We start from the raw sequence: 26,070 nt of genomic DNA on the forward strand, positions 1-26,070 counted from the left end.
AGGACTGGCCAGCGCTGTGGAGCTTCTTTAAGGGAGGCCAGGCTGGGTCAGTGCACACCAACAGTTAACTTGCCCAGCTCCACTGTTTCTCTGAACACACCCAGGAAAAGGTGAGGACCACTGCTCAGCCGACAGTCCAGCCCAGCTACATAAAGACGTGAGGTTATTTTTATAAAGAAGGAACAGAGGCAATCCCTTCCAAACAAATCCCAGATGGGCAGAGATCCTTTTCTTTAAAATAAACATGCCCAGAACTTAGGAAGTGCAAAGGGAAATGTTTACAGGGCGATCTGAGAGCTGCCTGGGAGGGGCCGAGGGCCCCCACCCTAGATTCGCTGAGTGGCCTATACTCTGTGAAAATAACCACATTGCCAGAAGCTGGAACTCAGCTTGGATGCTAGAATCCTCCACACACTGGGGTTGGCTTCTAACACGCCAAGATAGTCATCTGTAAGACATGAGATTTGTTAGTAATTTTAGTAAACCAATTATTTTAAAGTATATATTAAGGTATTGCCATGTAACTTTATTTTTATTTGAGGGTTTCTGGTGCACATTTTTATCATAATAAGCAAGTAAACTGAACATACAATGCAAGGAAAAAGAGGTTTGTGGTGTAAGCGTGTATGACTATGTAAGTGGGTGTGGGCGCATGTGAGTGAGTGTACATATGATTGTGTGAATGTTAAAGTCGCCAGGGTTAGCAAAAAAAAAATATTGGACACTGGCTGAATTTAAATTTCTGATAAACCTTGAATAACTTTTTAGTTTATGTCCTAAATATTGCATGGAACATACTTATGCTAAAAATTAGTCATTGTTTATCTGAAATTCAGTTTAAACTGGGCATTCTGTGCCTTTCTGTATTTTACCTGGCAATCCTAGTAATGTGTGTGAAGCTGTGTCATCCGTGTAGCGTGTGCGCACACACGCATGCGCACCCATTAGCATGCTCAAGCCAGCCAGGGGGAGAGAGGTCTACGTGAGGAACATGGGTAAAAACGCCACCCCCAATCTGAAAAAAGTCACTCAATGCCAATCTTTAGTTTATCCCACCCTCAAAAGGAAACGGTACCATAAGTCATATCATAAAACAAACCATAAATCATAAATTGCAAATTTTAATAATTTCCAAAAGGCTTTATAGAAATTGAGAATATACTTTTTGAGGACTTTTGTGACTTAGGTCAGAAACATCGACAGCAATAAACAGCATTTGGTGAATTTCCAACTTAGGGACTGACTCTGAAGGACTTTTCCCCAAGACCCAGGATCCCCAGCACATCACTTCTCCTATCACGCATGTGAATAACTTTTCAATCATACCTTCACTTCATTAATTCTACATCTGGGGGAAATCATCCTAAGAAAATAATCTTAACTGCCTTATATAATTGCCTTTTTTTAAATTTATAAAATAGATTGCCATTTTAATAAAATAGAAAACAACTGTAAATACCTAGATGTCATAATAAAGGATGCCACATTGGTTATGGTCCATTTACACAATAAAATAATATGTAACTGGTAAAGCAATGTTTATGAAAGTATTGTATCACGCAGACTTAAGGCAAACCGAAAAACAGGAGATAAAAGTGTGAGTGTAGGTGGCTAGTTATTAACAAAGGAGAGAGGCAAAGGGAACCAGGCACCAAGAAGCCTAACAAGCTGAGGCACTGAGTGGGCCACTGACCCTGCTTGCTCCCCTAGGAGCGACAGCTTCACACAGTCCCCAGGGCACCCTCCGCCCTCAGGGCCTATCCCCCCAAGCAGCAGGAAGGGTCATTACTGGGGGAGGAACGAGAACAGCAGGAGAGCATCCTCTGCTGGGCCCAGGCCCAGGGGAAGCCAAGAGCTCGCAGGGGTAGGTGCTTCCACTTGGAGGCAGGTGCAGCAGGAGCTAGGACGGTGACCAAAGGGGGAGAAGCTTAGCCTGGGAAAGGGATGGGATGGCTGAAGGGCACAGAACCCTGGAAGATCTAGGGAATGGAGTGGTTAGGGGGAGGGTCCGGCAGCAGCCCGGAAAGCTTGGGAAGTAGGTGTATTAGTTTGAAGAAGTGACCAGTGCATCCCAAGCCTGACAAAAAGCTCGCTCGCTCTCTCTCTCCATAACACCACTGGCTGGGGGGTTAGCCCGTTTGTTCTCCAGTTCTCTCCATAGCAACCATGTGGCCCTGGCAGCCCAGGGACCAAGGGGGGGCCTGGATGCAGTGCCAGCCAGGAACAGACTAAGCTGGGACAGTGGGGACAGGCTGAACTGGACCAAATCAATGGTACAGAACTTTTGGACCTTGGCCTTTGTCCTGGTCTTCTGGGATGCAATCCTTTCAGGTTTGCTCGGAAGTCTTCCCCTCTAGCCACGAAGAAGCTGATTATCTTAAACATGCCTGCCCCAGCGCCAGAGACCCAGCACTAGACTTTTATTCAGCCGGATCTTGATGTTCTCTCCTCAGTGTCCCATGGCCGTGCACGCACCTTTGGGCAGGGTGTCACTAAGCTGCATTTAACCCTGCGGAAGAGGACTCATTAATGCGATGCTCCGATAGGCTGGGGAGCAGCAAGGCCACCAGACAGGGGAGCAGCTACTGAGAACTATTTTGCCACATGAATAACTTCATGTGTTTTTTTAAAAAATAAAAATCCTTAAAGTACATCAGTTGGAAGTTCCTGCTGCCTGTCAGTTTCCCTCTGCAAATGCCTATTCATGATCGTCTTGTAGTGGAAAGATCCACATTCAACCACAGTCCAGCCCAACAGCCATTCAGACATTTACTTGGCACGAATCACTTGCCAGGCACTGTCTGGTTGCCGACAATCCCAAGATGGTTTTGGCCCAGTTTCTTCTTCCAGGCCAAGTGGGCAGGTCCTGTCCCACCCTGACCTGCTCGCCTCTCTATGAAATGGAGATAAAGTCACTCACATCGCTGCCCATTGTAAGCACAGAAGGCGTGGCGTCTGCACTGCTCAGCAAACCAGAGGACGATGGGCCCGTGGAAGGAATTACTGACCTTTTCCGTAAACGTGAGTAGAGAGCCACAGGCCTGCACAGGGCATCCTGAGCGTTCATGTTGCCTTTCCTCCCCCCAGGTCCAAGACCACCGGACAGCAGTTCCACCAGGCATGTAACTGTACCGGTTAAAAGTAATCAACTGAGCCCTGGCAGGCTTGCTCAGTGGTTAGAGCACTGGCCTTCAGATCGAAGGGTAGCGGGTTCAATTCCCAGTCAAGGGCACGTACCTTGGTTTCAGGTTCAATCCCTGGCCCGGGTCAGGGCTGGTGCAGGAGGCAATCAATCGATGTGTTTCTCTCACATCAATGTTTCTCTCTCTCCCTCTCTTCCCCTCCTCCCTCCCTTCTACTCTCTCTGAAAATCAATGGAAAAAATATCCTCAGGTGAGGATTTAAAAAAAAAAAAAAAGATAAAAGTGACCTGGCTTCTCTCGCTGTTCTTTCCACAAATCAAATCCAGGCAGTTTTCTTTTAAGTGCTGCCTAGCAACACCTCAGAATGAAAGACAGGTTCACAAACACTCTGAGGATGGCAACTGGGACCGTCCATAAAGACACCTCTGTGAAACGCAGACTGCTTCTCTGTGCAGACTGGAAGTCTCTGTGCTGCTCTCAAACACTGTGTACCCCACACATGTTTTTTCAATAATCCATTCATAGGAAACTGGGCCCTCTTTGAAACTAGAGAATGTACTGAGAGTCCCTCTTGACAGGCCCTAATTCTGAGAAACCATTCAGGATTTCTGAGTCCTGCATTTGCTCTTGACTGCAATACATCCTGGAATTTTGACATTTAGAGTTTTCCAGGCCAGTTGGGCTTTACCTGGGTTTCCTTTGATATGGCTCCAGGAGAGGAAACCCTTTTAGAAGACAGGAGGTGAGAACTGATGCTGCTGGCCCCCTGCCCATATGCCCTTAGTCCTCACCCCTCACCACTCCCGGGCACACCCACAGCATCCTGCTCCAAGGACCTTCACCTCCCCAAGAGGAAGCCAGTGTCCCCGAGAGCTGCCATGGGCAGTGATGACAGGGTGCAGTGGTAGTCCTGGGCACCCTAGTCCTAGTGGGCACCCAGCTTCTTCAGCCCTGGGAGGGGAAGCCGGGCACTCTGCTGTGCGCTCCACCTTGTGTCCTAGGGCCCTCCATGGGACTCAGCCCCAGGTGCCCATTGTGGACACCTGCTCATTAGCACCTATGTTGCCGCTTTCCTGTCCCACCTCATTTCCCTCCTCTGCTGAAGGTCTGCCTGGGCTTACCTTCCAAACAAACCCCTTCCCTCAAATCCTTATTTCAGGGTCGGCTCCTGAGGGGCTCACCCTAAGGTAGAACCTAAGCTGCAGGGTCTTTCTTGGGGAAGTCCTCTCAACAAGGCAGAAACACAGTTTTGGGAAAAGATGTGAAACAAGTGCTGAAGCAGTTTCTCCTCTAGAGTCATCGATGTTTCAGGCGCGCACTGTCCCTAAATCACAATCAGAGACTCTGAGTCAAGAGCCTGGGGCAAAGGAGATGTGGTCAGAGCCTAGATGGAGGGAGGCTGCAGGGGTCACCCTGTGATGATAACCCTGAGTTCTTTCTGAAAACTAGCCCAAGGCTTTCACTAGCTGCCTGCTAATCCCTGAGCTCAGCCTCCAGGCCCATGGGGCAAGATGAGAACCTGGACATTGGCCTGAGGATCTCCCTACTAAGGGCAAATTCAAAGACACATGGAGAGCACACAAAGTGCCAGTGTCAGAGGTGTGTCACTGTGAACCACCCCGATGAGGTCGTCATGACTGCCCGCATAAAAGACCAAAGTCCCCTGGGAGCAGAGATCAAAACCACCTTTTTCATCACAGGGCACCACACACAAAGAAGTGCCCCAAGCACATCTGGGTAAGGCACCCAAGAGAAGGCAAGGCCATGGCCAAGCTGGACTAACAAGGCCAGTTCAGTTCAGATCTGGGAACTACTCTCATAGATGGGATGAAGGAGCAACCAAAGGCACCGGCTCCCAGGACCTCCGCCTAAAGAAGGACCACACCAAACAGGATGGCATCAAACTGAAGTGGGGAGGGCTGCTGGGAATTGCTGGGGTCAAAGGCATGTGGCACCAAAGGCAAGAACCTCAACCTCACCAAGACCTGGAAGGACAGGAAATCGTCTCCCAACAGCCTCCGGCAGCTGGGAAGACAAGGGGGAGATGACCTCATGTCCCTGGAGGCTCAAGGTATCTGCCAAGACTCAGCATTCATGCCGTTGCCAGTGTGGCCTGTATGGGCACCTGCGAGTGGGCCAGGGCACCATGGTGAGCTGACCCCACAGATGGTGAACTAATAAGTGGGTTACTCATGAACATAAATCAGAACATGCTAGATTTCCTTTTTCTCCACCTGCATTTGAGCACCTACTCATGCCAGATGTTGTAGCAAATGCTTTGTGGGTCCATCATATTGTTTAACTGAATCTTTACCAACCCTGTGAAATAGGAGTTATCCTACTTGACAGCGAAGGGAATGAAGCCCCTTGGTTATGGGATGGGCCCAAGGTTAAGCAGCTGGGGTCTGAGGTAGGGATTGTCAAAGGACCTGATTCTGGGGCCCTTTCCACCACTTTCCAACTTGCACTTTCAAAGAAAGCTCAGTGAAGAACTTTTATTGTATACATTGTTTTTAAGAGTGGTCAAGAATATTACATATAATTCTATAAAAAAAGAAAATCAATATGTTCTTGAGGAAAGTCGCTGGGTTTTACCTTTACTGGAAGGTCTTTCTAAAGTAAGCTTGTAGGAAAGAGATTGGAGCTGCCAACTGCAGCTGTTTCTGATCACCAAGCACCATGCAATTCAGCAATATTTCCAACTCCATGGAAACAACAGATCCATGACATTCAAGCCTACAGATGAGCCGGCCTGTGGTCTTTGAAAATCTACACTTAGCAGTTGAACTAAATCAAAATATGAAACAAACAAACAAAAATGTAAATCTCTGTTCCCTTGACTCCTACCTACACCTTTAATCTCTCTCCTCCCCAATGTCATGTAAATGAACAAAAGGCAGGAATCCTACACATAGCTCTACTTCAGGGGATAAGCAGACTGGGCTGGGGCGGGCTCCCCTGTAGCTTCAGGAAGAGGCAGGGGATGGGTGAGGGCTCTGCAGTTGGTTTCTGTAAAGGACTATAAACAGTGGAATAGAGCCTCGTATTAGTTACAAATGAAAAAGAGCTTACTCATAACTTCCTATTTTAATTTTTTAAATGTTTATTCTAATGGATTGATTTTAGGCTGCATTTTTTTTTAAGCTTTTAACTCAGCTGTTTCCTGGTTCTGCCTAATAAAGTCATAATTGAAAGGGTTTCAGGGTCTTGGGGGAACCACACTTACTGAAACTCCCATGAAGGCAACCGCCATTCCAAGCTCAAAGGTAATCACTTGATATCCCTGATAGTTAAGTCTTTGACAAAAGATTGCAAGCATCTTTAGTAAATGGTTACCATGACAACACTAAAATTGAAAATATAACTTTTCTTGCCCTTCCAGGATGTTTACAGCGAATGCTGCACTTGAGTTACAGTTCCTAACATTTTTGTCAAGACTGGGAGTTGACTGTTAGCTCTTTGCTCCCTTGACTTTCACTCATTTCCCCACTTTTCTTTGGCTTGCTGTCTCCTGTTCTTCCCAAGACAGCTACAATTTTTTAAAAAAATGCTTTGAACATTCCGTTTCTATATATAAGAGTCAGTGTGCATTCCAGTTGGACTTTTTTCCGATTTGTAACAGAAATAAGACCTGTCATCAGGGGCGGCACCATCCCACCCATGTACCTTTTTCTTTCCAAGCCACACTTACTACCTTTGCCTTCATCAAAGCTTTTGTTTCCATTTCTGTAATTATGCAGCTCCTGAACTTTTAAAATCCTTGGACATTTGCCTCTTACTGGTCACATACCCTTAACAAGGAAAGTGAAAAGAAAAAAAAGGTAGAGATCCATAAGTAAGTAGAAATACATACAAAAATGCAATATTTTGCTGCCTCAGGATGGGGTGTTGCAGGCACTCAGTAAATGAATGTTAAACCAATGATTACAAGCAAAGACTTAGAATGGACTTCAATGCCTATTCAATTCACTGGCCCATTTTGATTTGGCTTTCTGTCTTTCTCCATTTGTCCGTCCATCTAGCCATCTAATCATCTAACCACCCAACCATCCTCTGTCTGCCTATATACTTTACGATGCCTACAGTTTTGCTTGTACTTTAAAAAGTGATGCTTTATAAATGTACTATGAAAATACACATCTACATATGGTCAAGCGTTTTAATATAATTAAGGTTTCTAACATACCCGACGATACGAAGAAGCATGACTGTACAGCAAAGAGACCTAACGTTCAGGCAAGCTGCCAATGATGGCGTGGTCAGTGGGCTCCGAGCAGTAAGGACTAAGTGCCCCTCCCAAAGAAGGGGCATCGGAGGATTTCAATACCCAAGGAACAGTGAGTTGTGCCCCAGGCTGAAGAATTACTCCCAACCAACCCTTTAGGTGGGTTTCCCTTTGAGGTTCCCAAAAAAGGGTGCTCTAAACCTGGAATACCATTGGAGACTCTGAGATCTAGAACCAAACCTGGTTTAGCCGAATCAGTGGGTGGGGAGACTGGCCAGGAGTCAGCCTGTGCTTGTGATCTATCTGCCTCCAGTTGCTGGAAAGTTATACTAGCCTGGCTTCTCAGCTGAGTGCACCCCCAATTTTGAACCCTGAGAAAGTTTTGTTTCAGTTTATCATTCCCCCCAGAAAGGCTTGAAGCCCAAGCTTTGTCTTTTCTACTCTAAGCAATGGAAAGCTTAGAAAATTCCAAGAGAAAATATTTCACAACACTCGAAATCATAAACATGAAAACTGGTAAAGCAAACTACCTCTTAAGTTGACCAAGTTTTATAAGGCCTCTAGTTCTATGTATGGCGAGCTTTGACAATTGTCATTTGGTGCCAGGAATTCAGAGGTGGGAAGGGATTCGATGGTCACACATCCCAGGATTGCTGGCCCTGGGACCAGGCATCATGCTGTTTGTGACTCTAGTGTTGAGGCAGAATTGAGACCATGAAGGTGCTCCAAACTCCTCTAACTGCAGGTGAAGCCAGGGGGACTCAGAGACCCCAACAAAGTGGGGGTCTAGGATGGAGCTGCGATGAATTACCCAGGTCAGTATTTCACTTCCCCACACAATTTTACAGCCATGCGACAGACAGGTAAATAGTAACCACATCAATGGGATTCTTCTATTTGCTTTGCATCTCCTTAGGAGACTGGCTGAGTATCACGTGGCCAGAAAGGTCCATAAATTTCCAGGGTAAATTTATACAGATATAAAGTATTTGGCAACAAAGTCACAGAGAGTGTGAGTCATGTGAAAGAAATTTTATTCTATCCTACCCCACAGAGGACAGCACAGGGAATGGGAATATTTATTGGTTTATTGGCCTCTTCTCAATCTACAAAAAAATTAGGATGGCTTACAAGTAGGACACACATATACACTTACACACAATATTTTCAGGAAAGATAACATGATGACATGGAAATAAAGAATCCGGGACAAGGAAACCATTTTTAAGAACACAGAGAAAATGCATATGCACAGATATTGAATGGATAATGAAGCATCGATGGGGATGCCTAAGACTGAAGAACATGGCAGCTAAATATTCATTAAGTTTGATTAAATTGTGAAATAGCAATACACTGTGATGTCATGCAATCATTAAAAATGAGGCAACTCTATGTCGTGCTGCAGGAGCATCCCCAAGACAAGCTGAAACAAATGGAAATTCAGGCCAGAGCGCAGAGCCTGCTGCACGTCCAGAAGAGGAGACACCAGAAGCGGGAGCCGCCTCCGAGGGGGGTCCCAGGGTGGCAGGGATAGGAAGGCGCTGACACTGATGCTGGGCATCTTTGTTCCTCTGGAATCTCTTTGCACTGCATGTTTTCCCTTTCCCAAATAAAAAATAGAGGAACACTAGGACTATCATTTAAAATACTTGTGTGTATATATAGCTTTTCCAGTATTAGAAATTCAAAGAGTACGAAAAGAATAAACCCAAGCAACTGAGAAACATAAAGTCCTAAAGGCGATATTTCAAAACTGCCTCCCGACCTGCGTAGACAGGATGGGAAGGGAATGGCTGAGCTCAGGGAAAGCCACCCAGGCATTCAGGAGTTAACTTTTCCAGCGGGGCCAGCCACCAGCCCCTCGGGCAGAATAACACTTTGAAGGATTCTAAACCATAGGATCTCCCGTGGTTTAGAATCATACCACCAATCATTCCACCTAAGCAAACTTCTACGCCTCCCTTTAGGTCAGTTCTGTGTACCCCTTACACGTCAAGGTAATTTGGGGGTATAGATTTCTGTATTTTCTAGGCCGTTTCTCCCTTTTACTCTCCCCACTTACGCTGGTAGACAAGCCCCACGCTTCCTTACACGAGAGGAGGTCTGTGGCCATGGGATAGAAGAATTTGTCTGCAAGACACTTCGGTTTCCTGCTTTTGCTTCTCTGTGGCCTACCCCTGGGGATTGCACCCTGTGCCTGGGAGACAGGCGAGGAGCCGTGGGGACTGTGACCCTGGCTGGCCTGAAGGCAGTGAGAAGTGTGGGCCTCCAGGTGAGAAGCTGGCAATGCTCGGCCATGGGACACCCAGAAATGTGGCAGGACCAGAGGGCAGTGTGAGGAACCCAGGGAGCCAAATGTTGAGTCCCAGGATGACAGAGGTCAGGTGCCCCGCCTGCCCCCGCTGCTCCCACCAGGAGGCGCCCTCTGTGAGGCCCCCAGGGGAGGGACCGCAGTTCTCATGGAGGGCGGGGGTGGGGGTGGGGGTCTGGGTCAGAACGGCAAGGATTTGGAAAAACAGAGATAAACTTATTTCTTGCATACCTGAGTATGTGGGCTGCAAACACTGCCAGCCATGCATAACTTCCCAAGAGCTGTTCCAGGGTAAGCCTGATAACCTCGTGTACACTTACTCTGACTAATAGAATTAAGGGGGGGAGACTTTGAAAGCGAGCTCTCTTTTGCCTTTTGGCGTGTTTTCACAATGAAAAGGCACGAATGGGGCAAGTCCATGTTCTTTCTGAAACCGCCTCCTTCCTGTTATCAGGAGCTGCCTCTCTGCTGCTGGAGCTTTTTAAAAATTATTATTTTATAACCTTTGGTTGATGTTGTTGTTGTTTTAAATAAGGAAGGCTCTAAGGCAGGGTGAGGAAAGGCCCCAGGAGAGGGCCTGAAGGACAGGGTCCCGGCCTCGCCTGTCGCGTGTCCCATTGTTGGCACGGGCTGGGGGTGGAGCAGGCATGGCAACCGTGGCTGGTTGGGAGAAGGGAGGAGTGTGGGCTTCTGGCTTCCTGCCAGTGCATTTTATCTGCTGAGACAGTGTCAGTCCTCATGGAAGAAACCGTGGGCCTTCCAGAAAAATCCAGCTTCCAAGAAAGCTGAGGACACATCTGGGGGGCTCGGACAGTACACGTGTAGGAAGCGGAAAGCCCCAGGTTGGCTAGTGATGAACAGCTGTAGATAAACAGATGTGTCTCGCTGCACATGAGGAACGAGCCAGATAAGGTTACAGAGAGTGACACTCAGGGACCAAAGAAGGTCCTGCCCACAAGTCCGGACGTGTCAAGAGAGATGAGTCTAGAGATTGGCTAAGCTGCTCCAACATGATAGCTGCAGGTAAGGTGACATCTCGTTGTCATCCATCTTCACAAAAATAACATGACGAAAGCAGACATTAGATATTAACTGCATCCTTCACTAAGAAAATAGACATTTTGCCATAAACTCCACAACCGACTTTCCAGAAGTGAATGCCACGTGCAGGATTCTGGTGGCAGCTGGGCCCGAGGAGGAAGTGGGTTTGGGAAGAAATGACTGTACTTCTGCCTTCCAGGCTAATAAGGTTAAGAGTCACAATTTCTTACTTTCCCTTCAAAGAAGCTGTGGCTGGGGAGCCACTCCCTGGCCCCATAACCCATCCTCTGCAGAACTCACCTGCAGGGCAAGCATGGACAGGCTCCTACTGAGAATGCAGAGCAGGGCTCCTCACCCTCTGGCCTCCCTTGCCCTGGCCACAGCCCCACCCACTCCACCTCTTTCTGCCAAGGCAAGGGATGGACAAAAAATCACATTTTGGGGCTGAATACCACCTAAAATATGTTTTATCTAGTCTGAACATAAGGGTTTTTTTGTTTTTTGTTTTTTAAAGTAATTGTCAAATCATTTCTTGTGAAACATGAATTTTGGTAAATTTGGAAAATCTAGCAAACAGGGCCCATGTGGTCACATGCTCACAATCAGATGGGACAAAAGAGCAACTCCCTTTTTGAACAGATATTAACTCCCCAGTTGGCTGTGGTCCCCACCACTCCTTAGTGCCCACTAGCTTGGTTCACTTCATTCTCTTGCATTACTTCCTGGCCCCTGTGGCTTTGGGGGCTGTGGCTTCTGGGAGAAGGGATTCAGAAGGCCTTTCAAGACCAGGCTTTGATGTGACCTGGCTGGATGCCTCTTCTAGCACACATTTAACTGTTCTGAACCGTGGGCTCCTTTTCTCTAAAACAAGTCAGGATCTCTTCTACTAATACCTCATAGGGCAGTGGTGAGGCTAACTGGGGTAGTGCTTGAAACTGTTCTGAAGACTACGGGTGGAAAATAGGTCTGACACCTTCTACCGCCTCTAGTAGGTGTTCCTTCGGATGAGCTGTCCCCGGGGTCTTTTCTTTCCATAAATTGCTCTCTATTCTTCATGTATGTACACTGAGTGGCCGGGAGCACACCCAGGTGGGCAAGCCTGCAGTCTCCTGAGTGGTTCGGAGACAGGGGAAAGAACAAGAAAACACTTTGCTTGACATCCTTGATGTATTTGTAGTCTGCTGAGTGTCAAATCATAACTTCCTCTGCTATTTGGGTTCATAAACTATGACCCTCTTTTGTCAAACTCTTTGAAGGCTGGCCTGGCCCACACCAGGATTCTGAAGAATCTTTCCAAATTCGTTTTCTCAAAGGCAAATACTGCAGCTTCCGTTGGAAGGGAGTGATGCTTCCACAGTGGTTGGGGCTGGAAGGCATCTCCGCCCCACCAGCCATCTGTCTCTCACGTCACATAAACAAAGTCTGATCTAACCTCACCATCTGATCACCGCAAGATAAACTCTTTCAGAAATACGTGTATAACAGCTCCTGCACCAATTTCCACCCCAGTCCAGAGAAAAAGTCAACAGAAGTAGGGAGGAGACAAGAGCTGATTACGTTGGTTTAGCTGAGGCTGTTAGGGGAGGTACTGGGATCCAGTCGTTAGAGGCAGGCGTCCCCTTGGCCCTGTGTGCTTCCTGCTCCCTGGGATGGGGACATGATGGCTTGCCTCTAAACCTGCCCCATGCACTCTTTCTAGCAAAGCAACCCTATTCAACATGCACTTGTGTGTTGAGTCAGGCATTTGGCTGTATTCCTAGGCCAGACTTGCTGTCCTTTGACACCCAGAAAGAGTTCATTCAATCTTCCCATGACCTGTGGGAAACCCATGTCCCCCTCAAGACTTTGGAACATCCATGAATCCGTGTTCTCCCAATCACTTCGACTCTGGGACAGCTGCTGGGGCTGAAAGAAGCTGTCCCGGACAGAGGAGGAAGAGAAATGCCACCGAGAAAGTATAAAAGCGGTGACCCAATTGAGCGGGGAGAGTACAAGCAAGTCATAGCTATGCTTAGGGCGAGGAGAATTAAGTACGCTTGACACAGAAGAGCAGAGTTGCAGGTGCCAACACCGTGTGTGCTGCAGGAAAGGTCACGCAGATCACGGAGTGTGTGCTGCCAAGATCGGGGTCCTGACGTTCAGGAATGATTCTTGCCAAGGGGCAACCTTATCCCGAAGGTCCTATAACCCAGCACTTTCCACAAGACATGGCACCCTCTCCTGCCTTCCGTGGATGGACAGCCCAGGGCTAGCTAGGTGGGCAGGGCTCCCCTTCCAAAGCCAGGATGGGCATCCGTAGGAGACAGAGACCAGCTCCAGCCCCGCCCCAGGGCCTGGAGCATGGCGGCCCCAGATCAGCCTCACCTGAGAAGTCTTTGGTCACCGTCTCAAAGCCTATTGACCTTCAGCTTCTCACATCACTTCTGTTTGCTATAAAAATGACCTCATTTGAATCACAAAGATGAGACTAAAAAAAATAATGTATGACGTTAAGAAAATTGAAAATCTACTCCAGATGTTTGCTACAAAATCATTCCTTCCATATTCACAAGTAACCAAAGTGTTTATAAAATATGCAGACCCTGGAGCTCCAGCTCCAGAGATTCTGGCTGTTAAACAAACATCTTAAATTCCACGCTTAAAATCTTCTTAAAAGAAAGGCTTTACTGGGTCATTGCTAGTATGAAAAAGAACCAGGTCCTGGGGGATAGAGTCCAAACCATCAGCAGCAGCAGCAGCAGGTGAAAAAGGCGACATGGCATCCCCCCCGTCCCCTGTCCTGGAGCTGGTGAGCACTTTTATAACTCTGCTCCACGGGAGACAGACATAAGTTTTGAAAGAATTTACATTGGTTACAGATGGGGGGGGGGTGTTCGTTAGCATCATCTGGCTAGTGTGTTAAAACTTCCCACCCCACCCCAGAGGTCTCAAGTCAGGGGCAACCGCAGGGCCCAAATCTGACCACACACCCTAAGCCATCCCGAGAAACGCTGTTCTAGAGGGACGGGACAGCTCCAGTCTCGGGGCTCTCTGCGTGATGAAGGGTCAAGTCATCACTCAGTAAATATTGATTTTCAGCATAAACTGTGTTACTAAAACAGAAGAGCTGGAACTTGCTGGTGTAATTGCTCCTAATGCTATGAAAACAAGTCTCCCATGGCTGCTCCAGATGCTGCTTTGAAGATGCCCCCCGCCCAGCTGCTAGAGGGCTGGCTGAAAAGAGCACACATGTGAACCTTGAATATGCCTCCCTCCCCTCTAAACGGGGCTCCAGGACTCCTTTCCTAGTCATTCTAAACTATTCAGGCAGTGTCAGCGGTCAAATGTCCTCCAGTACAGACACCACCCAGAATCGAACTCTAGCTTCCTAAGCGATGAAGAGAAATGTTCTCAATGAGTTAAACCCCATCAAAGCGCCATCAGGGACTCGAACAGACAAGAGAGGGGCGCCCTCTGCTCTAGCCTGGAGGTGTTCGGGTTGCTTTCCCACACACAAGCCCCCTGATTCCACCTCTGCCACGCCTTCTCTGATGTAGAGAAGCCTGAGCGCGTCCTCAAGCTCCCTACCCTTGTAAAGTCTTCCCAGGGCCTGCACGCTGAAGGAGGTCCTTCGTCCATGCTCCCTGAGCCTTAATCCAGCCTCCATCTGGTTCTTATACATCGGAAGAATTCTTCACTTACCTGCCTCTCTCCCACCCGCAGTGGATCGTGAGCTATCCCAGGATCTCTTAAAATGCTTAATCCAATGTCTGGAGCTAGTAAAAAGCTTAGATGAATGAATGAATGGGTAATTGTTTAAGAACCCAGCCCTGTAGGAAGCCACTGTCGGAGCAGCCAAGTTGTAAGTGCCAGGGCGGCACCGCAGAGCAGAGAGAAAAGTCACAGACAGACAGCGATGCAGGGTCTGGAATACAAGGGTGAAGCACGAGTCCATCCCCCTGGAGGCAGGCAGACTCCGTGCTCAGTGTCTGAGGCCGAACTGCTTGAAGACAGCTGATCCCCCAGCCTGGGAAGTGGTTAACAGGGTAACTGCAGGGCAGGCCTCTTCAGTTATGGGACGCAGGGCAAGGAGGCAGATGGGCCCCAGTATTTCCAGGGGCAGAGGAAGTCGGCCCCACTCCCCTTACCCAGACTTCCCCGTCCAATGTTGGTTTTTGACATTTTCCGATCTAGAGGCTAGTGTTGACCAAGTGTGCACGACTGGCCCTTTCTTACCCTCTGCTTTGTGCTCAACGAACTTTCACTGGGCTTCTCTCTTTTGACGGGTCTTCCATTTCATTATGAGGGAATAAATCCATAAAATCGCAGGAAGGAAGGAAATCCATCCGAAGCTGAAGTACAGGTTCACAGACTGGGGGCCTCTTGTTTTCTGAGGCCAGCGATTAGAAAGCTGGGAGGGTTCCGTGGATGAAGGGGACAAAGGCCCTGAAGAGGACCCAACCTGCCCATTCTGGCTCTTCCGTTCACATTCAGCCAAACGGGACTGGGACAGTCTTGAAGGACAGCTTCCGCCGGCGGGATCTGTTGCGACAGACCTTGGTTTTCAGAACTCCACCGCTTTCTCCCGTTAATCCTCACTGGGCTGCCTCTTCTCTGGCTGCTGGGTTGGCTTTTCCATTGCTTTTTTGTTTTTCTGCGTAGAATTTACATAAACAGTGCATTTCAATGACAATACAAGTGATTCTGGCAACTTCCAAGGAGCAGAAACCCAGCGGCCGATAGCAAGGAAAGACGCTGTGGAGTGCGGCTCTGAACACACCCAGCAGGATGGCGCAACCCCATTTTTTGAATTTTCAGAAAACGCAGACCATATAATTAAATGACTTAATTGGGTGACTGTTTTCTGCTGAAGTTATTTGAGTCACATTTGATGACTCTTTTTAATAAGCAATTTATAAGATTTCTGAAGAGGCTGCTAAAGATGATGACAGCAGGTATGCAACGTGTTGAGTCTGCACTAAAGCAGTGTCCCTGGTCCCTCTCTCCCTAGTCACCAGCTTCTAGAGCCCACACTTCCTGGCAGGGGCCTTCGAGAGACAGCGTCCCGGACCTGTGGGCTGTGGGCTGGAGGTAGGGCCTCTCAAGCAGCCACTGGTCAGGCCAAGTCGGGCACAGGGGAGCTGCTGGGAGGCTGAAGCTCTTAAAGGCAGGCCGGGAGGGCAGCCCAGGGCACACTGACCACACTGTGGGGCAGGGCTCCTCTCTGAGCGGGGGCGAGGCGGAGTGAGACCCTCCCTGAAGTCCTCCGGCCAGGGTCAGGCTTTACCAGCTGTGCACACGTGCCTGGTATACGGGAAACTAGCAGGAGACATGACTTCTGGTCCCAGATACAGGTGTCATGTGACCTAGGCAAGTGATTGAACCCCAGGGTCCTCACAGTTCTGCCTGAAAAATCAGGAGCTCCGTCCAGCACTAGCTCAAGGTGACTCTCAGAGGGCTAACTGTGTGTCCCCTCAGGGGGAAGTCATTGTCCTCATGGACCCCAGGTTAGAGCCTTGGTGTTTGTCACTGGATCTCTGAAACCCTTCTGCTGTTTGATCCCCAAATCCAGAGGCTTGACTTGGAACAGAGCACCCTAGGGGTCTTTTGTCTTTCTCACTCACACTTTCAAAACACTCCTAAAAGAATTTTGATCTGTTAGAACAACACTTCCTTTCTCTTAGGAGAGGGAACCAGTTGTTTGCCTACCTCTGAAACTGCTGACAAAAGAAGGGAGAAAAGTGCCTCTCAAAACAAAAAGAGGGAGCACTGAACCCAAGCATGTATTCTGAGGAAGGAAGGAAGGAAGGAAGGAAGGAAGGAAGGAAGGAAGGAAGGAAGGAAGGAAGGAAGGGAGGGAGGGAGGGAGGGAGGGAGGGAGGGAGGGAGGGAGGGAGGGAGGGAGGGAGGGAGGGAGGGAGGGAGAGGTGGCATTGCCTGTAATATTTTATGAAGAAATGCCTGAATAGGTGAGGGGCTGTACTTTCAGAGAAGCCTGGAGACCCCCCACCAAGCCATGACTAGGGTGAAAATGTGCTTTTATATGTTCTTTGTAATCTCAGCTTTTCCTGAAAAAATGCTATAATAATTAACCCCTATTTAACACGGGAGTCCCCAGAAGTTGGAACTTGGGAACCCTCTGTCCCTGGCCTTGATGCATCCACAGGATCACTCGGGAGCCTCGGGAAGGAGCTCAGTGGTTTGCCCCATGGGATTGCCTGTGGGCACTGCCCTCGTTTCCTTTGCACGCGCCCCACTCAAGTTCCCACTCCCCCCGAAGTTGCATGATGCGGTGGTTTGCAGTTCTCATTTTTTCGTTTCTTTGCACACTTCTGGTGGCTGCCAGGATTTTTGGCAGATCAAGTCCAGAACTCAGGGTGAATACTGAGTAGGGTACTGGGAGACATATGAGCTGAGTTTCATCAAAACCTGTTTGTTGAAAGTAAAAAAAAAAGTCAGCCTTTCAGGATTGTTTAGAAAAGCTTATCTTTGTGATTCAAACACGAAAGCAGGATTCTTGGTGTGAGGAGATCCTGAAGGAGGGTGGGACATAGCAGGTTCGAGGAGGAAAAATGTTTCATTTTGTGTGTAGACCACTCCAAGGGAAGCAAAGGGGGAGGGGCCAGGAACTTTCTATTGTGATGGAATGTCCTATATATTGATGATGGCAGTGGTTTCACGAGAGCATGTGGTCCTCCAGGAACTGTTTACTAAAAGGAGCAAGTTTTATTATATGTCAGTTATATCAAAATTTTAAAAAAGAAATAAAATATGCCCTAGCCTGTTTGGTTCAGTGGTTAGAGCATCGGCCCGTGGACTGAAGGGTCCAAGGTTCAATTCTGGTCGAGGGCACTTACCTCAATTACAGGCTCTATCCCCAGCCCTGGTCAGGGCACGTGTAGGAGGCAGCCAATCAATGTGTCTCTCACATCAATGTTTCTCTCTCTCTCTCCCTCCCACTGTCTCTGAAAAGCAGTGGAAAAAATATCCTCAGGTGAGGATTTAAAAAATAAAATAAAATAAAGTTTAATAGGCAGTGTTTAGGCCTAGCCAGCTCCTTCAGGGGCCTGGTCCTAATAGCCAGCACTTCCTGGGCCTGCAGGCCTAATGTTTCTAGTCTCTCATCAATGAGCTGTCTCTACTTGACTCTTAGGTTCCTCTTTCCTACACAGAGAAAGCGACAGAGGAGCAAACGTGTGTACATTATCCTGACTGAGAGTTCCAGAAGACCCTGCCCTTTAGCTGACAATGCCACTTTCCCTGGAGAGGTAAAGATGGCAGCAGCTTCTGTTTCTGAGAGTGCAGTGTCTGGTGTGCACTAGGGGAAATGTGCTCAAGGGAATGAGCCATGGAGGTGTCTGTGACTTCCCTGGGTGGCATGGGGGGTAAGGGGTTGGTGCCCAGACCCACCACCCACTTGCAATGCCTCAGTTGGTAGACAGCTGAGAAAGGTTAGAATTTGCTCCAAAGTCCCACTGTGAGAGTCCGTGCACCACTGGGCCTGTGCATCATCTTGAATTGATGTTTCTTTTCTCTTTTGCAGGTTCCTCTTTGGTGTCACTAAACTTGAGGGTCCCACGTGGCAGCTGAGGGTGAGTGGGAGAGTGCAGAGGTGTCTGCTCCCCAGCAGCCCTGGGTTCTGTCTGGGCTGGAGCCAATTTTCTTTCTCCTTTCAGTCCCAAGAAAACAAGCAGAGCACTTTAGGGTGTGTTCTCCCCTTCTCTGTGGCCTCCCTGGGAATACAATAGAGGTTATCTCTGCACCCCATCTTTTATTGGGCCTTTGAGCAGGGTCAATAGACCTTGGAAGCAGGATTTTACAGCTCTGGGGGCCACTTCTTCCCCCTGTGCAAATATATACCTTTTTAAGCTCTGTTTGATGCCCCAAATCCTATCATCTTGCTCTAGGATTGACAACATTCATTCTAAGTGACTGCACCTTGCCTTGAGACAATACTTTCTTCTTTCTGCACTACCTTGAACTTGCCCTCAAGGCCCTCAATATCTCAACATAACCTTTTTCTTCATCTATGCATCCACTAATTTAGTGACATAAGCTAACATTTATTGGGCACCTGCTGTGCGCCGGAATCTGCTTAGCTCATCTCCTCTAATCTTCAAGGAAACCCTGTGAGGTGGCATTGCTAGCACCTATTTTTATAGCCTTAGAGGGGTTTCATGATTCTCATGGTCATGGGACCACCAGGTGTCAAATCTAGGTGTATGTGACACACACATTTATGCTTACAAGGGAAACTGTGCAGCTGTCTGCCCATGGCGACATGTAAAAAAGTCTAGAATTATTACTTTTCCAAACAATCTCACTTTACAAATCAAACAGCAGCGTATTCTTACTAAAACTCCTCGAAGTCAACATCTTTACACTGGCCTACAGTCCGCCCTCCCCCTCTCGCTTTTGCGTCTCCATTTCCACCTCTGCAGCCTCATCTTGGCCACCTTCCTCCTTGCTCACTGTGCTCCATGCCCTCTGCCAAGACTCTTCCAAATGCAGGGCGTTTGCACATGCTGTTCCTTCTGCCTGGACTGTTCTCCCCTTCCCTCTGCATTTGACTAAGCCCTGCTCCTCCTTAAGGTCTAGCCTTAAGGTCAGCTCATCAAGGACAGTTTCTACTCCTCTAGTCTAAATCCTGATTCCCTGCTGTGCTATGTTTCTCTTCCCCAGCTCTTATGGCTGTTTCTAAGTTACATGTTATTTGGGGGCGATCATTTTTTTTTATGTCTCTCTCCCCGACTGAAACCGGACAATGAATGGGTCCAGGCTGCCTGCACTACTTGAGCCAATCAAGCAGAGACAGGGTTGAATCGCATATGAGCGTTTATTCCAATAATGCCTGTAGTATGGGAGAGCAGGGGGTCATCCACATAAAACCTGCTCTACAGCTCCCCATAAGCCAGCTGCTTATATTGGGTAGAAGGACAAAGATTACATGGAAAAGCAGGAATTACAGGCATGGGGAAGTAGGCAAGGTATGATGCTAACAGGTCAGAGGCAATGCGGGCTGGGGGTTGCAAAGGCCGAGCCTCCTGGACTCCATTGTTTTGGGAACAAGGCTGTTAATCTTTGTATGATGCTTGGCAGGTCTCAGAACAGGAGAATCTTCCGCATTCCAAGGTTATCTCCCATGTCCCCGGGCAAAGAATTCTCAGCCAGGTTAGAAAGTGCTTTCTCTAATCAGAACAGAACAATCACTGTTAACAGAGCATGATTAATATTTTTTATAACTACAACTAGTCCCCAATATCCTATTTCTGCCCCTAACACTACTATTCTATTTCTTTCCTTAACACCACCAGAGTGTAAGCTTCTCAAGGCAGGGCCTTGTCACCATGCTTGTCATCATCAGGAAGAGACTACCTCTCAATAAATATTTGCGAACGAATCCAAGAAAAGAGATCAGGTCCAAAGGGAAGAATAAAAAGCCATTTGACTCATAAAATCAAATTCTGACTTATGGGGAAGGAAGTACCACCTTGGGCATCTCCCCAGGCCCTGCCCACTGTGGAGCGTCACGGACAGTCATGTACCCTCGCTGAGGTGTGCAATTCCCCTTCCGTCCTGATGCCCAACGGTGTGAACAAAAAGCAGAGACTATACAGGTTGACTCGCAGCCCCTGTTCCATAAGAGCTACCTCGGTTTTGCATGCTGGGGGATGGCCTTTTAGCTAACTGCTTCTTTATATGCTCCTGGTGTGTTTCTCAGAGAGGGGCTGTGGTTTCTTAAATGCTTTGAGAATCTTAGTTCAGATGAGGCCTGTAAACAGAGATGCTGATCTCCCAGGGAACAGGGAGTGAGGAGAGAGGGAAGGGTCTGGGGCCCCACCCCACCAGTGTTGTGTAGTCCAAGATGCCCCAGTAAGAGTTCTTGCTTCTGGGTCTTAAAAAAACAAAATCTTCCTGATTCAGTTTTACATGATCTCACTCATATGTGGAATCTAATGAACAAAATAAACTGATGAACAAAATAGATCCAGAGACATAAAAGCATGGAACAGACTGATGAATCTCAGACGGAAGGTGGGGGCGGGTGGGTGGGGAGAGATTAACCAAAGAATTTATATGCATAAGTGCATAACCCTCGGACACAGACAATAGTGTGCTAAAGGCCTGGGGGGGGGGGGGGAAGGGGACATCTGTAATACTTTCAACAATAAAGATAATTTTTTTTTTTTAAAGTGTGTTTTGGTCTTATGATCTTAAGAAAATGCGCCCCCGCCCCCCCCAGGAAGAAAACGTAAAGGAATGGGCCCTTGAAAGACAATTTGACAGCTACTTGGGATCAGATCCTTTAGAAAAATGGAAGGCTGGGTAGTGCAGACAAATTTGTAAGGTACCCCCTCTCCTCTAGGCCCCCAGCACAGTTCATCGGTACCTACTTTGCCCCACCCAGCGAGTTCTTCCTTCAGATGAACCTACTACTGAATTTGGTGTCCTGCTAGCCTACCAAACTCCTAGGGCAACACTGCTCAACCGCTGATCTTGGTAGGGTGCTCTTCCTAGTAGCACCCACCTCTCACCCCCACCCGCCCAAACTATCAACTTCATCCAAGGTGGATATTGAAATCTCCAACTGTGCCTTCACAACAATAACTATTCAGTTTAAAACTGAATTCAGCATTACCCAGGTGTATAAAAACATTTGCTGAATTCAATGTTCTCCTAACTTCTGCTGTATGAAAACTTTCAGAGAACTATATAAAATTCTGCCAGTTCCACCAACCCAGAAAAGGCAGCCCAAAAGATTTGCATACATTAAAGACTGTTTCCAATCAGCAACAGAAATGAGAATGATTTAACACGGCATAAGACCTTGTTATGTGGAAGTGACTGAATCTGAGCCACAGGCTGACTCCCTCATGACGGCCGTTTGCATAACTCAGGGAGCAGATAACACCAAAGCACGTGCGAAGTGCTCACAGCTGGGATTCTAGAGATTTCCCAAGAAGCGCCCTTTCTTTAATTCATCCCAACAAATAATCCTATAATGTGTTTTAAAATGCATGGACGCAAGTCCTGTGTATGAAGTTGTTATGGTTACAGAAGGGAAAAAATAAATATTTGTGTACATGTCCTTCTACAGTGGAAACAATCTCTGAAAAAAAATCTTTGCAAGTCAGAGATGATGCCATGAGCATATGGAGGCCTGTGATGGGTATGGAGCAACCTTTAAACGCAATTCGTGGTATCTGCATTGTTCAATACCCTGTTTAATGATGTAAAACTGGGGGTTGGGGGAGGGGAGGTGGACAGACACACAACCCAAGAACGCACTGTTATTTGTTTATTTTCTACATGTGATGTCATAAGCAAGGGTTTTGCCCGTGTTCTAGTTTATCTCCAATAAATAAATAACCATGTACAAATATGCTCAGTTTACAAAATAGTAGAAAAAAATCTTTATGTCCCAAAAGATACACTTTTTTTTTTCCCATTCATGATTTCATTCCTAGCTTAGTTGAACCAAAAACCCTGTTTAGTGATGTCTAAAGGGGTGTACCTAGTATTTTCTACTGGGAATTAAAATTCCTCAGTTTCTTGGTAAAAAAAGGGACTGACTTGGTCTGCTCCTTATTAGGGTCCATATATACTGTATTCCAGAAGTCGGAAGCTGTCTGGAACAGTTCTCTGCAAATAACCCCCCTGCAGAACTTGTTAAAATACAGCTTCTCCTAGAATAGGTGGGGTGAGGCCCAGGTTTCTGCATTTCTAACCAGCTGCTGGGGGAAGGGGAAGACAGCCCCCATTTCTTTGGGGGAGCAAGCTCCAAGTGAATTTCTTGGGAGAAATTCTCAAGGGCCTGATCGAGGCCAGGCCCCAAATTGGGCATCCACCAGGTTCTATCCCCAAACTCCCAAATGCCCAAAAAACAGTAAAGCTGGTTTTATTTTGGCCTACAAATTACAAAAACAGAGTCAAAATGATAACTGGCATGAATCAGGCAACTCAGAACTCTCTTAAACGCTCTCCCGGGAGGCGCTTCTTTTTCCTTTCAGCCCAGAGCAATCACGTGAACATTTCAGCACTGTTAAAAATAACTAATAACAACAACAATAAAACAACAATAATAATAATGAAAAAGAAAACTGCACAAAAGCTTGACAATTACTACCTTTCAGTCCAAATCCAAACAACAACAATAATAAAACCCAGGCTCACTGTTTAAAAAAATGAAAATAAAAACTCCTTGGGTTGAATTTCTAGGACAGTCCAGCAACATTAATTTAACAAACGCTTCTCACATCTTAACCTTTGTTAAAATGGTGTGGCTCTGGAAGCAGGAGGCTTCAGGATAAATCAGCAAATCTGGTGAAAGAGCAAATGCCCACCCACTCTTGTTTTTAGTGCTTTTGTTCCCGTTTCGCATAAGATTTCTGCCCAGGCAGACAGCTAAAAGTGCAAGTAGGGTCAGGCACAGGTAAGGGGACTCAGGGGGGTTGGCTCAGTTCCTGGGAAGGGAAAACCGGGAGGCAGGAGCGGGGCAGCGGGGCTTGACTTCATAGAGGCGGGAGGCTGAAAAAAAAGGTCACCAAGACAGTTTAACTCCCACATGAGACGTGGGAGTATATAAATATATAGATGGGGAGGCTGATAGAGAGAGCAGGAGGGGGGGGACTCAAAGTGGCTATGAAGACATACAGGGAGGGAAACAAGGAAAAGGAGGAAAGTCCTAAATACTTAAAAAAATAAATATCTTAGCATCATCCATGACACAGTTACACTCACTAGTCGGTCGGATGGCTGTCTGCTCAAAGGCCACCGACCAATAATGCTCGTCCCCCCCTGTCCTAGGGAGGGCCTGGGGCACTTTGCAAGCTTCGTCTTCATTTTAAAATTGCCATCTCTGCCCAGTAGCTTGGTGACATCATCCAAGGAACTGGGGTGCACCCTCCTTCCAACGCCTCCTCCCCAGCCATTCCCTGGAGTCAGCAAAAGAAGGGGTGGGGGTCCTCTCCGGTTCTGATGCCAGCTAAGGTGCTTCGGGGGCAGCCAGAGGAGTAAGGCTGGGGGCGGAGGCCGAGGACTGAGGCGCAGGAGGGAAGGAAAGGCCCCGGCGGGGGGGCCCCTAGAGTTTCTGCGGCGCCTGCTCCGTCCGCACGTGCTCCAGCACCACCTCCTTGGCGGGGACCCCGCACTTGTACTCCAGCTCGGCCCGCGGGGAGCCCTGCTTCTTGCGCAGGTGGCAGAGGAGCGCCAAGAGCGCCACCACCAGGGCCAAGCTGGAGATGGAGATGCCGAGGAGTACGCCAGAGTGCAGGGACCCCGCGGGCGCCGGGCTGGAGGTGACGCCGGGCGTGGGGCTCACCGGGGGCTGCCCAGAGCCGCCGTCTCCGCCCTCGCCCTCGCCCTCGCCCTCGCCCTCGCCCTCGCCCTCGCTCGTCATCTTGGCGTCGCAGTCGCCGCCAGCCTGCACCCAGCCGGGCCCGCAGACGCACTCGTAGGTGCCAGGCAGGTTTCTGCAGGAGAGCGCGTTGGGGCAGATGTCATCGTCGCACTCGTCGATGTCGCTGCACATGGAGCCCTCGTCCAGAATGTAGCCGTCGGGGCACTGGCAGCGGTCCGGGTTGTTGGGGTCGCAGTCGGCCGGGCACTCGGTCTGGTTGCAGAACATCCGGCATTGGTGCGGGCTGTGCGGGACGGGCGCGAAGCCCTGCGCGCAGATGCAGCGGAACCCGGCTCGGCCCAGCGGCTGGCACTGGTACTCGCAGTCGTTCCCCGCGCACGGGTCCTCGGCCTTCACGCACTCGCCGTCCACCTGGTCGTAGCCCGGGTAGCAGTGGCACTTGAAGCCGCCCTGCGCGTTGACGCAGCGCTGCGGGCACGGGCTGGGCACCTGCGCGCAGTCGTCCACGTCCTCGCAGCGGTGCTGGTCGGCCGCCAGCCGGTAGCCCGCCTCGCACCAGCAGGAGTAGCCGCGCGGCTGGTCGGCGTCGGGGATGCAGAAGTGCTCGCAGAGCTCGTGGCACGGGTGCTCCCCGGGCGCCGCGCAGGAGCGCCCGTCGGCGCGCAGCGCGGCGTCGGCGGGGCACAGACAACGCGACCCGCCGGCGCCCTGGCTGCACGCGTGTTGGCAGCCGCCGTTCTCCACGCCGCAGTCCCAGGCGCCCGGCTCCGCGCGGCCCCAGCGCCCCTCGGGCTCCCCGGGGCGCAGCGTGCACTCCAGCTCCACCCCCAGGGCCGCCACCTCGGCGGAGCTCTGCACCGGCAGCGCCTGGAAGTCGGCGCTGCGGACCCCGAACGGGGTGCGGTAGGCCACGGAGACGGCCGCGGAGCTGGGCTCCAGGGCCAGCGGCCGGCAGGAGGCGGGGAAGTTGAACTCGCAGAGGAAGCCGTCGGCCTCCGCGGCGCACGGCTGCTCCTCCCAGGCCGGCTGGCCCGGCGCCGAGACCCCGGCCGCCGAGACCACCACGCACAGCGGGCCGCACAGGGGCGCGGAGTCCTCGCGCGGCCGCGCCCACCCGGTGTAGCTGGTGCGGTTGTCGCCGGTCACCCACTGGAAGCCGCGCAGGGGGCCCCGGTGCCCCGGGTCGCCGCAGCCCGGCGGCAGCTTCAGGCCGATCCAGAGGCGCGGGCTCCCGCCGCCGCCGCTCAGCAGCAGGGAGATGACGTCCGCGGCCACCGAGGACAGCACGGTCATCAGGTGGCCGCGCCGGCGCTCGCAGGCCTGGCTGGCGGCGGCGAAGGTCGCGGGGCCCAGGAAGAGCGCGAAGCAGTCCTGCTCGATGCACTGGCTGCCGTGCGGCTGCGGCTCCAGGAGCGCGTGGAGCCCCAGGGCGGCGGGGCCCAGGGCGCCGAGGAGCAGCACCCGCAGCATGCTGCCCGGCCGGGTCCGAGGGGCGCGGGCGCCCGGGGCCGCGGCGTGTGCGTGGGGACCGGACAGACCCGTCGGGCCGCGCGGCAGCCTCTGCGGCGCCGGCGAGCGCGGCGCGTTTATAAGCGCGCAGCCCGCCCTCCCGGGCGCGCGGGGAAGGAAGGAAGTGCTGGTGGGAAGGGCTGAGGCTGCGTCCTCGGGTTACCGGGTTCTCCGCAAGCGGGTGCCCGCCCTTGCGCCCGGGATCCCCTCGCCCGGATGACTAACCCCGGCCCGGGCTCTGTGCCAGGTCCACGCGCCGCCTCCGACGGCGAGGTGACACCCCCGCCCCCAGGCTCGCCGCGCACCCCAGCCCCTCGGCCCGCTTTCTTTTTCTGCGTAAACACGCCGTGGGGGCCCATCTTCGAGGGCAGCCCGTCGGGGAAACGAGGTGGGCAGGGGAGGGCCTTGAGCGCAGGACGAGGGGAGGGGGCGCTCTGGCCCGCGGGGCTCGGGGAGGGGGTACCCGCCGGGGAGGATCTGGGGTGGGGCTGCCTGGGGC

The 26,070-nt window shown here is 50.0% G+C and overlaps 1 protein-coding gene across 1 annotated transcript; it reads right to left on the bottom strand.

The window, feature by feature from the left end:
• Window positions 1-21,987: 21,987 nt before the first annotated feature.
• Window positions 21,988-25,561, bottom strand: THBD (thrombomodulin). Its single transcript, XM_016211926.2, has one exon. The coding sequence runs from the start codon at window positions 25,530-25,532 to the stop codon at window positions 23,784-23,786; it is 1,749 nt and encodes a 582-aa protein (XP_016067412.2). The 5' UTR covers window positions 25,533-25,561; the 3' UTR covers window positions 21,988-23,783.
• Between the last annotated feature and the right edge of the window lie 509 nt (window positions 25,562-26,070).

Source organism: Miniopterus natalensis, chromosome 7 (genome assembly GCF_054644295.1).
Source record: "Miniopterus natalensis isolate mMinNat1 chromosome 7, mMinNat1.hap1, whole genome shotgun sequence".
In the NCBI taxonomy this organism is placed as follows: domain Eukaryota; kingdom Metazoa; phylum Chordata; class Mammalia; order Chiroptera; family Miniopteridae; genus Miniopterus; species Miniopterus natalensis.